Source organism: Mandrillus leucophaeus, unplaced genomic scaffold, assembly GCF_000951045.1.
Source record: "Mandrillus leucophaeus isolate KB7577 unplaced genomic scaffold, Mleu.le_1.0 Scaffold107, whole genome shotgun sequence".
NCBI lineage: Eukaryota > Metazoa > Chordata > Mammalia > Primates > Cercopithecidae > Mandrillus > Mandrillus leucophaeus.
Window position 1 is genome coordinate 1,145,891 of NW_012098876.1, and position 15,102 is coordinate 1,160,992.

General features: G+C 42.8%; 1 protein-coding gene across 2 annotated transcripts in view; it reads left to right on the forward strand.

Moving 5' to 3' along the window:
* The window catches only part of OSBPL10 (oxysterol binding protein-like 10), a 409,019-nt gene that overhangs the window by 215,874 nt on the left and 178,043 nt on the right, over positions 1-15,102 (forward strand). Inside the window, exon 4 of one of the 2 annotated variants that reach the window (XM_011985422.1) lies at positions 2,258-2,449. The exons of the other annotated variant lie outside the window; for it this stretch is intronic. Within the exon in view, the coding sequence (XP_011840812.1) occupies positions 2,258-2,449 (192 nt within the window). The remainder of the gene's footprint in view (positions 1-2,257; positions 2,450-15,102) is intronic. 2 annotated transcript variants of the gene reach the window in all.

Consider the following 15,102-nt stretch of genomic DNA (forward strand, 5'->3'; position numbering starts at 1 on the left):
TAGGAGCTAGATGATTTCCACATTATATAACTTGCCTTTTCTCAAGCTGAGATGAAGTATAGGAACAATTAGAATGTAAAGTTTATGCAGAATTAAAATGTTTTCAATAGGGAATACATTCATATAGCTCAAAGTAGAAGAATATAAAAAGTATACAGTGAAAAAATCTCCCCTCTTCTCTGTTTCTATCCTCTCATTCCCTGCTTCTCCACAAATAAGCAGCCACTTGATAGTTTTATATGTATCCTTCCGCAGTATGTTTGTTTTAAGCAAATAATTTTCAACAAGTTAAATAACAAAAATATTTATTTACTTCATGTTGGAAAAGCTATACTTTGCATACTATAGAATAATTATGTGCCTTCCTTCACTTAACTATCTAGCTGAGAGATATTTCCAGATCAATTCGTAGAGACCTCTCTCATTATTGTCTTATAGCTTGGTAGTATTCCATTACATAGATGTAACATAATTTATTTAACTCGTCCCATGCTGACGGACATTTGGATTGTTTTCTGTCCTTTGCCATCAAACATAGTGCTGCGGTGACTAACAGGGACATACAGCATTTCATCTAGCCGCAGGTATGTCTGGAGGATACATTCCCAGACAGGGGATTGCTGGAGCCAGGGGAGATACGTTTGTATCTGTGACGGGTCTGCCGATTGCTGTTCTCAGGGTTTTGCCATCTTTTTGACTTCCACAAACTTGTTTCTCTGTGGCCCTGTTGACAGATTGTGTACTCAGACTTTTGAATTTTTGCCAATCTGATTGGTGAAAGATGATTATCTAAAGTAGTTTGAATTTACATTTATCTTCTGAGTACAGTTGAACATATTTTCCTATGTGTTAAAAGCCATTTATATTTCTTTTTTTGTAAGCTGTCTTCATACCTTGGCCCATTTTAATAATTATTTCCAGCTCTACAATTTTCCTAGTTTATAGGTTGGCTTTGTTGGTGGTCGTAGTGGGGTATTTTGTTGGTCTGTTTGTTTCCTTTGCAGAAGTTTCCAGTTTTTAGGTAATCAAATTTATCAAGCTTTTCTTTTTTCTGTTCTTTTCTTTTTTTTGAGACGGAGTTTCACTCTTGTTGCCCAGGCTGGAGTGCAATGGCGCGATCACGGCTTACCGTAACCTCCGCCTCCTGGGTTCAAGCGATTCTCCTGCCTCAGCCTCCTGAGTAGCTGGGATTACAGGTGTGCACCACTATGCCTGGCTAATTTTGTATTTTTAGTAGAGACGGGGTTTCTCCATGTTGGTCAGGCTGGTCTCGAACTCCTGACTTCAGGTGATCCACCCGCCTTGGCCTCCCAAAGTGCTGGGATTACAGGCGTGAGCCATCGCACTTGGCTAAGCTTTTCTGGTATAGCTTTGGGATTTGAAAGTGTTAGGCCTTTCCTATCCCATGGTTACAAATTTTCTTCTAGTACTGTTAGTTTTTCTTAAATCTTTGATCCGTTCGAGGTCTGTGATCTGAGAGATGAATCCAGCTTTGTTATTCAGATGGCTTCCCAGTTATCCCAACATTTACTGAAAAACCCATCTCCACTAAGTTGAGATGCCATCTTTATAATCAACTAGATTGTAATTTGGATTATATATTACCACAGGATGAAATGTAAACACTGGACTAACAAATGAGGAATAATTGGTGGACAGCTTAGTTCATGCATACAGCCGACATTATTAAGCACTTAATAAATTAAACAATTGTGATATGCCAGACCTTGGGGATATAAAGATGAGCATGAAAGCATCTCTTAAGAAAGTAACTGGATAATCAATGTAATCTGGATGCAGTGGAATAAGAGCAGCAGAGAGGCTGAGAAAGCCAGGGAAATGCTTCACAGAGCAGGGAACACCATGCTGAGTTTCAAGGTTCAGCAGAGGCTGACCAGCCACAGAGGAAGGGCATTCTGGGAAGAGGAAATAATAGGTAGAGAGGCAGAGCTCCATGAGCGTCCATGGCGTGTGGGTCGGGGAGGGTGGGGGGCAGGATTTTGAATAGCTGTTCATGGCCATCATGTAGGACAGGAAGCACAATTGGAGATGAAACCGGAAGGGCAGCTAATGGAAGGGGCAGTTCAGTGAGTATCTGTGGGATTTGGGCATGCAGTGTTGTTATACCTCCCCCGTACCTTCGTCTCCCTAAAGAGATGTGGGGGAAAGATGAAGAGGTCCAAAATGAATAGAAGCCAACACTTAGTTGTGTTCTGCAGGTCAGTTGTTGAGTTTTGACACCTGTTGCTTATTCTAGAGTGCTCCGGGCTCCCGAAGCCGAAGTCTCACTTTGCTCCCACATGGAACACCCAATTCTGCGTCTCCCTGTAGCCAGAGACACCTCAGTGTGGGGGCCCCCGGTGTTGTCACAATCACGCATCACAAGTCGCCTGCAGCCGCCCGAAGAGCCAAGAGTCAGTATTCCGGCCAGCTTCACGAAGTCAGAGAGGTAGGCTTTGCTCTCCTACTAGATTAAGCAGCCCCGGGGAGGTGGGGGCTCTGACAGGGGCTCTGCCGATTCCTCTTCCTTTGCGCCGTCTTGATTTGTGGAGAGAGGACCAGCAGCAAACCTCCCAGCTACACCGCTATGACAGTCCCTCCTGGTTTAAAAAAAGTTAATTGTTCCTATTTCTTCTTAGGTTAAGCGAATTGTTAGGAGACTTCTCTCAGAATTCAGAAAGCAGAGAAAGCAAGTGTACAAAAATATGGATGTAAATGGAAGTACAGTTAAATCCACGCTTGTAGCAAAGACTAGGCCCAACTCCATGGATAATAAGAAAATAGCTCTGGGTGTTTTGAAACTCAGGAAGTGTCGGACATAACGCAGATTTCCCCCATTTTCTGCCCTGCTTCACTTTTTCTCTCCTCTCCTCCTTCCCTTCATAGACACACTCCACGGGGGGTGTTGGGTAGTGAAAAGAGTACTGTCCTTGAAGTCAGAAGACTGTTGTTTAAGAGCATCTCTTTTAACAGCTCCAAACCTCAGTTTCTATACCTGTAAAATGGAAATAAAACAGGCTTTGCCGGCCTTCTCTGGGGAAATAAGAGGATCATTTGTGATAATGAAAACTCTTTAATTGTGCCTTATAAAAGTGACATGAGGTTCCGTTTAAATTTTGCTTTTGATGCACTGGGAAGTCATCAGTTTGGGGATCCCACATCCTTAGTATCCCTGTCATCCTCTGCAGCTGTTACAGAGAACAGACTCTCAAATAAATGATGTTGGTTTTGGTTGCCTGCTTCCTTTGAGTGCTGAGTTTTTTTGCTCTGCAGCTTACTTGGGTACAGACCAGTTTGCTTTCCTCTTAGAGAAAGTGGCAGGGCTCTTCCTCCGTGTCACACAGAATGAGACTCCTAGACTAGAGTCTTGCTGCTGCTTGAGTTAGCATGCATCTTGCTTTAGTTTTTAAATGTCACAAGCCAGGTGTAGTGCTCTGATAGCTGACTATCTTGGTTCTGAATCTGGCCCAGGAAGGACAGTCTAAAATCAGAGTCAAATCTGTAGATGCATACGAAAGACACATTTTTTTTCTTGAAAGATTTTACATGTATATACTCTGTCTTGCCTAATAAAGAAAAAGTACAGAGTCAGAATTCTACTGGAATTTTCAGGTAGAATGCTTACTTTGAAATAGTCATCCTGATGTGTTAAAAAGGAAAAAAGTGGGCCGGGCCTGGTGGCCCATGCCTGTAATCCCAGCACTTTGGGAGGCCAAGGTGGGTGGATCACTTGAGGTCAGGAGTTCGAGACCAGCCTGGCCAACATGGTGAAACACCATCTCTACTAATAACACAAAAATTAACTGGGCATGGTGGCACGTGACTGTAGTCCCAGCTACTTAAGAGGCTGAGGCAGGATAATCGCTTGAACTGAGGAGCCAGAGGCTGCAGTGAGCCGAGATAGCCCCACTGCACTCCAGCCTGGGCAGCAGAGCGAGGCTGTGTCTCAGAAAAAAGAAAAAGAAAAAGTGGCTATTAGCTTAATTGTGTTACATTAGTTGATATGATGAATGATTGTGCACGGGTTTATATTTCTTTTTATTTTTCTTAGCACCTTTTCAAAACATCGTATAATGAAAAATATTCAAATATATGCAAAATAGAATAGTAATGCAACCCTATATCCATCACCTTACTTTAACAATTAAAATTTTCCTTTGTTCTTGTTTTATCTATTTTTAATTCCCCCACCACTTTATTTTTCCTGCTAGAGTATTTTAAAGAATAGTTAAGTTTTATAAAAAGTTCCTGTTAGATAAATACCGTTACATTAACTGGCAGTGATAAAATGATACAACACTTAACTATGATACCATCATTTCACTTTTATGTAGACCTCATTGCAGATTAGTTTATGAGTCATTTGAAACCGTAACCTTGAACAAAGGCAGGTGAAAGTTTATGGTATTTTGATAGTTTTCTTTATTGTATTATAATGAATCTCTGTAGACTTACTGTTATAAATGATAAGCCTGTATGTATGAAAAAAAATTTTTTTTCTTAGGACTTGTGTGTATTGAGCAGTGACCTAAATAAAGGTTGAGGTACTTTAGCATGATTAATTAGTAGCATTTGATTCAACAGAATCTTTTCTACCTTCATTTAAAAAGAATTTAATTTTTTAAAAGAATAGAAGTATGGCTTTTGTGTGTGGTTGTACAAAGAAGTTTAATTTATATAAAGTCTATAATGCAAGTTTATATTGCAAAAAATATATTAAGAAAATTAAAATTACATATAATTCTACCTCCCTACAGGTAACCACTGTTAATCTTTCAATGAATTTACTTTTGGGTTTTTTCCCCTGTATATTACAGATGTAGATACGTAAAAATCTATACAGAGTGATCTAAATTTTGTAAATGAATACATGTATGCTTTTTTTCCCTTTATATTGTTTTTTCTCTGTTGTCTGTCTATTGGGGAAAGCTATTGAAATTTCCCATAGAGTTTCATGATATGAAAAATAATTAGGTGAAACCAGGTCTGGTGGCATGCACCTGTAATTCCGTCTACTTGGGAAGCTGAGGCGAGAGGATTGCTTGAGGCCAGGAGTTCAAAACCAGCCTGGGCAACACAGCAAGACCCCATCTCAAAAAGGAAAAAGAAAAAGTAGGTGAAATGCCTCTATAGCCATTTGGTTTGGTTTTTGTACTCTTGGGTGATGGTATATTTCTTCAGGTCCTTGCTTTTTGTATATTGATAACCTTTATTACTCAAAATTTAAGTAAGATTGTTGACATATAAGTGCCAACACTGGTAATGGAGAGAACTTTAGGGTGCCGAGCCCCTTTAGGAAGAGTTTAAAGTTTCAGTCCTCAGACACTGTGTCCACCTTCACTCCTGATGGGAGATGGGTAGCTGTTCTGTGGCATTTGTCATTTTGTGATGTGGCCAGGTCCACCTTGGGAACTATCCGAGCAAATTGCACTCATACTAGAAAGTTCCGCAGTTATTAATTTCAGAGCACAAAGGTCACTGCTTTAAGGTTCCACTGTATTTATCTATAAAATAGCTAGAAGAAAATGGAATAGCATTTTTAACCCAGCTGTTCAGGGAAGATAAACTTATGACCACAGAAGCAATGGAGAAAATCATCATACACAAGACAGATGTGCCAGAATATCAGGAGAATAAAAGAAAAATAGCCCAGCCAAAGGCAATACAGTAAATAGTAAATGGAATGCTACAGCATTGGTGAAAATAATGGGACAGTTTGAAAGATTAAATGGTTATCCAAAATATAAAGAATTGAGATACCAAAGGTTGGAATCCAGCATCTTCTCAGGAAGTGGTTAGGAGAGATCAGTATAGGGAATTTCAGAGACTGTCATCATGAGGAACAGATATATTCTCTTTAGCAATTCAAGAAATGAAAATTAAGGCAACTGTTTGTGAAATTATCAGAACTAATTCTAGCCCATTATTGGTTGGGATAGTAAGAAATGTTGACTGTGCTGCAGATTGTCTTTTTGCTACAATCTGGTGATGTATAATAAGAATGAAACATAAAACAAACTGCATTGCCAGTGACCCATACATTTCCTGCTGGGAATCATACCTGAGGAAACAATTTATGGAACTGGGACTAGGAGGAAGAAAATTAATTTGGATAAAGCTATTCATACTAATAAAGGCATAGATTCAATACAAGACATTAAGGGAATGACTAAACAATAATACATTTTAGATTCTTAATTACTCTGTAGTAATTTAAGATAAGAATCATGTCAGTATTATTACTACATGGACATGTATGCATAAAATGAGTAGGAAAATAAGTGTACAGAATAATGTATATACATTGGACCCTATAGTCATATTAATAAGCTCCAGAAGTTGTTTAAAACAGTGGTTCCCAGAATTTTGGATTTTCCTTGCAAACGAAGTTTTAGAAATAGAATTTTAGAGGCAACATAGTATTGCTATTTTAAAATTTACCCAGAAAGGACATTTTGAAAGTAGTCATAATCTCTGGTTTCCACTATCTCGTAAAAACGTCTTGATGCCCCCAAAGGAATATAATCTCAAATAAAGAGTCATTTATTGCATTGAATAAGAAGTCTTAGGGGGCTGGGTGCAGTGAATCACGCCTGTAATTCCAGCACTTTGGGAGGCGAGGTAGGAGGATTGCTTGAGTCCAGGAGTTCAAGACCAGCCTTGGCCACACAGACTCCATTTCAAAAAAAATTTACAGATTTGCTGGGTGTGGTGGCTCGTGCCTGTAGTCCCAACCAGTCAGGAGGCTGAAGTGGGAGGATTGCTTGAGCCCAGGTGTTTGAAGTTGCAATGAGCAATGATTGTGCCACTGCACTCCACCCTAGACGACTGCGCAAGACTCTTTCTCAAAAGAAAAAAAAAAAAAATCTTGGACCGGAAGAGACTTCCTCGTGGATTGATTCTGGCCTGTGCATCTGTGTTTCCAATTTGTCTCCTCCCTTGCCACTGTCAATCACTCTTTTAGTTCATGCCTTGCTCTATCTCCAGAAAACCACCTTCCTGAATGGAAACATTTTATCGTGTCACCTTTCTGGTATTAAAACAAACAAAACCCCAAACCTTTTCGATTCCCCACTGTCCATAGGATAAAGGTCAAACTCTCCTGGGTGGCCCACAAGCCCAGCTTCCTGCGGTGTGCGCTCCTCCATCTCCCACCCTCAGTGCCCCTTCTTGTCCTCACTGGGGACTCAGGACCTCCTCTGTTGGGAGGCCCACTGCTCAACAGAACTTTCTGCCAAAATAGAAATGTTCCATATCTTTACTTGATGTGGAAACATTCATATCTTGGCTCCACTAGGAAAAGTTGAGTGTACCAGAAGACTTAAGATCTACGATGGTGATGCAGGAAGTTTTATTGAGTGAGATGGGATGATATGCCCGCCACTGGAAGATATCCACTGGCAAGCAAAGAAGAACCAAGAAACAGCCGAGGAGGAGAAGTGCAGACAGACGGCACTTCCAAAGCAAGAGAAAGCATTGATAGGTGAGTGATGTGAAGGCTTTGGTGGACAGTGGCCAGAGCACAGATGTATGATCACTCACTCTGCGTCCAAACCAACGAAGATGGCAGGTCTGTCGATGGAGAACCTAGTCCAAGGCATCACCTTGAGATCTGATGTTGCCCTTGATGATATCAAACCGTACATACTAAACCTTGCAATCATTTCCAATGCTCTTGTAGCAACCATCGGTCAGCAGAAAGTGATCCTTCAGTGCGTTGAAGAACGATTTGGACCATTTTTTGGATCAGAGACTGTTTATGATGCCCTGACCATGACTCAACAGAACACTGTAACAATAGAGACTCATGTCAAGGCACTTAAGCACAATTTAGATTAAATTGGAAAGACAATTGATGGCAGTACTAGATCTCAAATTGGCCAACCTGCAACTACAGCAACTGTCAAGGTGGTCCCATGAGCTCTTCCTGCATCCATTTATCCCTTCCATATGTTCAAGCTGTCGTCATTTCTTGTTTCTTCAGGCCCAACTGCTTTCATTGACCACGGTGTCTTTATAGAATTAAAAAAAGGGGCAGGGCTTGGTGGCTCATGCCTGTAATCCCAGCTGAGGATTGGGAGGCCGAGGCGAGAGGATCGCCTGAGCTCAGGAGTTTTAAGACAAGTCTGGGCAACAGGATCGTCTTAATGAAATCCCATCTCTACCAAAAATGCATGAAAGTAGCTGGGTGTGGTGGCATGCACCTGTGGTCCCAGCTATTTGGGAGACTGAGGTGGGAGAATCCTTTGAGCCTGGGAGGCGGAAGCTGCACTGAGTCAAGATCATACCACTGCACTCCAGCCTGGGTGATAGAGGCAAACCCCCTCATACACACACACATGCACACACACTACATTAAAAAGGGGCTAGTCAAAATGAGCTCTTGAAATGTGCACAGTATGAATGGAGATGTGCTGTAATATAAAATGCACTCTAGATTTCAAAGACTTAGTACAAAACAAGGTAAAATATATCATAATTTTTAATAGTTACATACTAAGGAAATCATAATATATCCATTCAGTTAAATAAAATATTTTAGAATTTATTCTACCTATTTCTTTTTACCTATTTATTATTTATTGCCCCCTGCATGGGCTGTGGACAGGTTGGGAGAAGGTCTTTCTACCTTTTAAATTTGCCTACTAGAAAACGTAAAGTTATGTACGTGTCTCACATTTGTGGCTTGGCTTATGTTTCTCTTGGATAGCACTGCCCTAGACTGTGAGCTTGCTTACTCACCCACTCCTACCTTCGTTCTGCAGGTATTAATTGAGCACCTTCTATGTGCCAGACCACAGATATCTATGTTAAAGGTCACGTCTTATTCATCTTTGCATCTTTCAGCCCTAGTACAATCACTAGGCATACTGATGAACAAATTGAATTAAGGACTCATTCTCTAGCTGTTAGGGCTCCTTTAAAATGGCATATGGAGGTATTCAAGGGTTGCTTAGGTAACTATATGTCAGCTACCTGGCAGTTGGTTGAGGGTTGTCAGGTACTCATTTAATCTTCTCTGACTGATAGCATTGGGTGAGTGTACATCTAGATGACTATGTGACTGTGGGGAAAAGTGATGATGGTATAAGCCTCTTAATGTGCCACTTGAATTGTTTTATAAATGGAATCTAGTATATTTTTTAAAATTAATTTGATCCCCTCAGTTATTTAAGCATGTGATGATTGAAATGTATGGTATTTATTGTATTGTATATTTTTTCTATTTTAACTTTCTTTTTTTTTTTTTTTTTTAGAGTTGGGAGTCTCACTCTGTTGCAGGCTGGAGTATAGTAGATCAGTCATGACTCATTGCACCCTCTAACTCCTAGGCTTAAGCAATCCTCCTGTCTTAACCTTCTGAGTTAGGAGTATAGGCACATGCCACTATACCTGGCTAATTTTTTAAAAAGTTTTTTCTAAATATGGGATCTTGCTATGTTGTCCAGGCTGGTGTTGAACTCCTGGCCTCAAGCGATTCTCCTGCTTTGGCCTCCCGAAGTGCTGGGATTACAGGGGTGAGCCATTGCACCTGGCCTTTAACTTTTGTATGTCTAGTTATTATAATAGTTTTTAATGTGGCTCACACTTACTTAAATAGACACAAGTTCAATTGGTACAAGTACAATGTAATTTTAATAAAATTCTTCCTTGCTAGATGTTTTCTGAAGAAATACAACCCTAATACATGTTTTTACTGAATACTTTTTTTCAGTTGTGATATTTGAGGCTTAAAAAACCACACTTAATTCAGTAGGGAGGCTTTGGATTCACAGCATGATGAGGGAAAAGGTGGTGCTGTTGAATACTGTGTGTGTGTGAAGCACAAATATAGATTTAGTTAAGCAGTGAAAATTTAGAAACAAATAGGAATTATCCTTCTTTGAAACTTTTTTCATTGTTTACTTTTGCTTCCAGGCACACAGTCATCTGACAAAGAAGAAAGCTGTGTGCTGCACTGGTTTACTGGGTAGATTAACTGGGTTGAGGCTGCGTAATTTAATATGATTTTAAAGAAACCTTTTACAGAGTCTGATATGTGGAGGGAGATGTGTGTTTATGTCATCTCACCTATGAGAATTTATATGTTTCTTCATGTAATTGCAATGTTATATTTACTTACTACACACACATAGGGAAGACCCTTTAATGAAGTTGCTGTCTTTATAAATGGATATTAACTCAGTATCCTCTCCTTTTAGGATGATTTGGTGTGATCTTGGTTCACATGGATTCAGTAAATACCTGGTTAGAAATTCGTGTGCAGCCTCTGTTATGGAAGTAGTAACTGTGAACTGTCACCCTAACAAATTTTATTAGCTGATCAATTTTAAGGTAGTGATCTGTACTGGCAGCATTGAATATGGGCCATCACCAGGGAAACCACATTTAGGGTACAAAGTGAATTTACCCTTTGTGTGAACAGAATGATTATTTTTTCAAAAGTCCTAAATTAATTTTCCTGTGTACTTTTTGGATAGATGATGAGAAGTAACCATAAAATGTATTTTTAGTGGCAATTTGCCATCTCTGAAAATAAGTCAGTTTCAAACTTCAGTTTTCAAAAAATGTTAATGTGGAATTAGTTAATAGCAGCAGTTTCCAAATGTTTTTAAAGCAATAGAGTGGGTTGTTTGTGAGTAAAAATATTAGATACTTACTGTGTAAGAGCAGGTGAAGTTGGTGTTTTATGAGAGCAGATTTACTTTAGAAGGTAAAAGGGGCATTTGTTGATAGTGAAGCAGGTTGGCTGGAATAGTGAGAATGAGAATTTATGACCACCTGTACAATCCCTAATCAGCCTCTGTCTGCATCTGTGAACTCTAAAGCAAACATTTGTGTGGTCTGTGGAACACCATGGGATCCTTTGAGAGTCATTGGATTTGGTTGTCCACTGACGGCATCTCAGGTGAACAACAACAAAAGCCCAACGTGAGATAATGTCCCCCACCCATCCTCAGCTCATTGTCCAACTGCTGCCCTGGGAGGAGAATGCTCAGCTGTGATCTCAGCCTGTGGGGAGCACGGCATGGCTGGGTGGGGTGTGGGAGGTGAGAGAATAAACCCTCAGTTTACTCTCTCACCAGGCTCTTTTTGTTCATTTACATATTACACTTGGAAATTAGGCATTTGTTTACCTGTTTATTGTCTGACCCCTTGTCTTCCTCCATCTAAAAGTGTTTTTGGTTTAACCTGTTTATTCCCAAGCCCTTAGTACAGCACCTAGGGCTTGAAAGATGCTCAGTAAAAATTGGAGTAAATGAGTGATTTCCCATTAAGAGGATTATAACCACTGGGAAATACTTCTCTATAGATTAGGTCTAAAAAGCCTTTGAGAGGAAGGAGTTTCTCACCCAGCACCATCTTCTTAGGAGTTGAGGTCCCAAAGCAGATGCAAGGGGGAACTTGGGCCAACTGCATTGTATACTTACAGCGGTTTCTCACTGTGGCCTGGGCACACTTAGGTACTTCTCCTAGTGCTTGGTATACTTTATACCTATCTATATTTTTAGCAAATATTTCTTTATGTTGTAATTTTTTTTTTTTTTTCCAAGACGGAGTCTCGCTGTCTCCCAGACTGGAGTGCAGTGGCATGATCTCGGCTCACTGCAACCTCCGCCCCCGAGGTTTAAGCGATTCTTCTGCTTCAGCTTCCCAAGTAGTTGGGACTACAGACACACGTCACCACGTCTGGCTAATTTTTGTATTTTTAGTAGAAACAGGGTTTCACCATATTGGCCAGGCTGATCTCAAACTCCTGACCTCATGATCCACTCGCCTCAGCCTCCCAAAGTGCTGGGATTATAGGCGTGAGCCACTGTGCCTGGACATAATTATTATTTGTAAATGTCCCCATTAGTCCATAACCTTCTTTCTTAAGGGCATGACTTTATTAATAATAATAGCTACTACTACATGAATAATAATATTTCATACTTGTTGGGATCTTACCAGGTACCTGGGTTCAATGCTTTACTTGTGCTATCCTCAAGTCAACACTGTGAGGTAGATACTATTGTTTTCCCTATATTAAGACAAGAAACTGAGGCCTAAAGAGGTTAAGGCAAAGAGAGGTGTACTAGCTAGGGTTCAACCAGAGAAACACAACCCTAGGAGATCTACATTAAGAGATTTATTAGGGGGAATTGGCGTATATGATTGTGGGGGCTATTCAGGCAGGTCCAGGATCCATGGAGCAGACACAGAAGTGGCCATCTACAGATGGAATTGCTTCCTTTAGAAAGCCTTGGCTCTGCTCTTTAGACCTTTCAGCTGAATCTGTCCCATCCAGATGATCTCTGTAATCTCTCTTACTTAAAGACAACTAATAATGAACTTTATCCACATCTACAAAATACCTCTCAGAAACATCTAGGTTCGTATTTAGTTGAGTAACTGGGAACTGTAGCTTCACCAAGTTGATACGGCAAAAAAAGACCATCATGAGAAGTCACATGTGTGTGAAGTGGTTGATTCTGGCCCAGGAAATTTGACCACGAACTATCACACCTGGTGCCAATTCTTGTGCTGGGAGCTGGGGCGGCAGTGGCTGCCAAGGCCATGGCTGTCCCGCCCTCCTGGAAGTATGGCTGAGACTCTTGATCTCTGTATCCCTGACTCCTACATGGCCCCTAACCTGTGCAGTACCCCAGTGAGGACTTAATGAATTTATTCACTTGGATGAGTCACCAGAACACAGCACTTTTCAGTAGAAAGAGCAGTGACCTCAGTTCCAGTCCATGGGCAAGTCACATTACATCTCTCATATGTAAAGTGGAAATATCGCAACTGCTTACCTTGATGAACGATAGAAGTAAAAGTGCCCAGCCGAGTGTAGCACAAGGCAGGTGCTCAAGCCAATGATCAGAGATTCCCAGACACGTCAAACTGAGGTCTCAGAGAGGGGAGAACCTCAAAGCTGCCGTCGTCACCCTTCTAGTTTGTCAGCCTGGGTAGGCCAGAATGGGAGAGGGAGGTATCAGCGGGGGAGCCTCTGAAAAAGTTCTCTTGTCCATCCCACCCCTTAATGTGGGAGCCGCATCCCCGGCTCTAACAAAGGTCTGTGTGAAGGTGAGGAGCCACTCTTCTTGTCCTGCACCCTGAGTGGATGTGTCCTGTCTGTCCTTCCCTGAAAGTGGCAATCTTAGCAACCGTGCTCTTGGTAGAATGTGGGAGTCTGTATTTTGCCTGAAAGTGCCTGCCGGTAACATGACAGTGTCTCCGAAGTCTCTGAACACCTCCTACCCTACTCACTAGTGATTTTTAAAGAAAGCGGTGGGGGTGGGGGTGGAGTGGGGGGAGGCCCGTTATGACCAGTTCACTGAGTTTTGTACTTTGTAATTCCTCTAACCTGACCAAAGCGGATGAGACCAGCTGTCACTGCCTTGTCCTTGAAGCCCATTGGACTTTGAGGTGGTCTCAAGTGGGAAGTCCACTCAGGAGGGCCACTGGGTTAGAAAGAGATCATTGGCCCCTTTTGGAGTAGGAGTGGGGAGCATGCGGAGACTGAACAAAACAGCGAGCAGAGGCCAAGAGCTGGAGAAGCAGTTCGTGGAGAAGTTGATTGCTGCCAGCAGCTAGAGGGTAAGCAGCTAAGTCACAGACTGTTGGGCTGCTGGGTTAGAGGAGACCATGAGAACTGCTATGGCGCTGTGCGAGCCAGGGTTCTTCGAGAGATGGGACCAATAGGATGTGTATGTGCGTGTGCGTGTATATATACACATACGCATGCGTGCACACACAGAGAGAAGTTTATTTTAAGGAATTGGTTCATGGAATTTGGGAAGCTGGCAACTTGTAAATCTGCAGGGTGGGCCATCAGGCCGGAGATGAGGGAAGAGCCGATACTCCAGTCCAGGTCTGAAGATGACTGCCAGCACCATTGTTTCTTGCTCAAGAGGAGGTCGGTCTTTTGTTCCATTGAGACCTTCAGTGGACTGGGACGGCCCAGCCACATTACAGAGGGCAATCTGCTTTATTCAGAGGACACCAATATAAATACTACGCTCATCTAAAAAGCACCCTCAGGGAAACATGTGAGGGTGATTTCTTTGTTTGTTTTTTGAGACAGGGTCTCCCTCTGTCACCCAGGCTGGAGTGCAGTGGCACGATCCTGGCTCACTGCTGCTTCTACCTCCCAGGCCCAAGCCATCCTCCTACCTCAGCCTCTCAAGTATCTGGGACCACAGGCGCGTGACCACCATGCCCAGCTAATTTTTGTATTTATTTGTAGAGACATGGCTTTGTAATGTTGCCCAGGCTGGTCTCAATCTCCTAAGCTCAAACAATCTGCCTGACTTGGCCTCCCAAAGTGTTGGGATTACAGGCATTGATGGCAGTGGCTGAAGCAGGGAGGCTTGGCTGGGGCCGCACACTCCCTGGAGCTGGTGGGAGCCCCGCCCCTTCTGAGGTGGAGTGGGAGCTCCCTGGGTGCCGCTGCCGTTGCCCAAACTGCAGTCCAGACCCAGGCCTCCTGCTCTATCGAGCAGGCAGGAGCCTGCCCTACTTGGTGGGGCCACAGCTGCCCACACTGTGGCTGTGGATCCAAGCCTCCCTGTGCTCTTGGACGGGGCTGGGAGCCGGCATGATTTGCTCTGCTGAGTGCAGCTGCAACCGCCTGACCCACAGCTGCAGATCCTGGGCCTCCAGCTCCATGGAGCAGGCAGGAGCTGGGGACGAGCAGAAACCCTGCCCTTTCTAAGTTGATGGGACGGGAGCTCCCTGGTGCAGCCTGCATCTTTGGGGGCCAAGGAAGGGCCTCCCCTGTCCCCCTACTGGCTTGAGGATGTCTGCCTCTGCTGTCTGGCCTCTCTCCTCTCCCACTGCCGTTTGGGGCCAAGCCATGGGGGCCCTGAATGGCAGCAGGAGAGAGAGGGTCCTGCTAGAAGGGGGCGGGTCCCCAGTAAGGCCCCATCTTTAGGTCAGGGAGGGTCTGAAGGCTGAGGGCCGGGCTGCCAGTCCCACTGACCAGAGTGGGGACTCGTGGTGCCTCTTCTGGGCCCGCCCATGGCCACCTATGGACCAATTGGCATGCACTTTCTCTCCCCTGAGGTCCATAAAAGCCCTGGGCTCAGCCGGAGCAGGGAGAGGATGGCCAGGGGA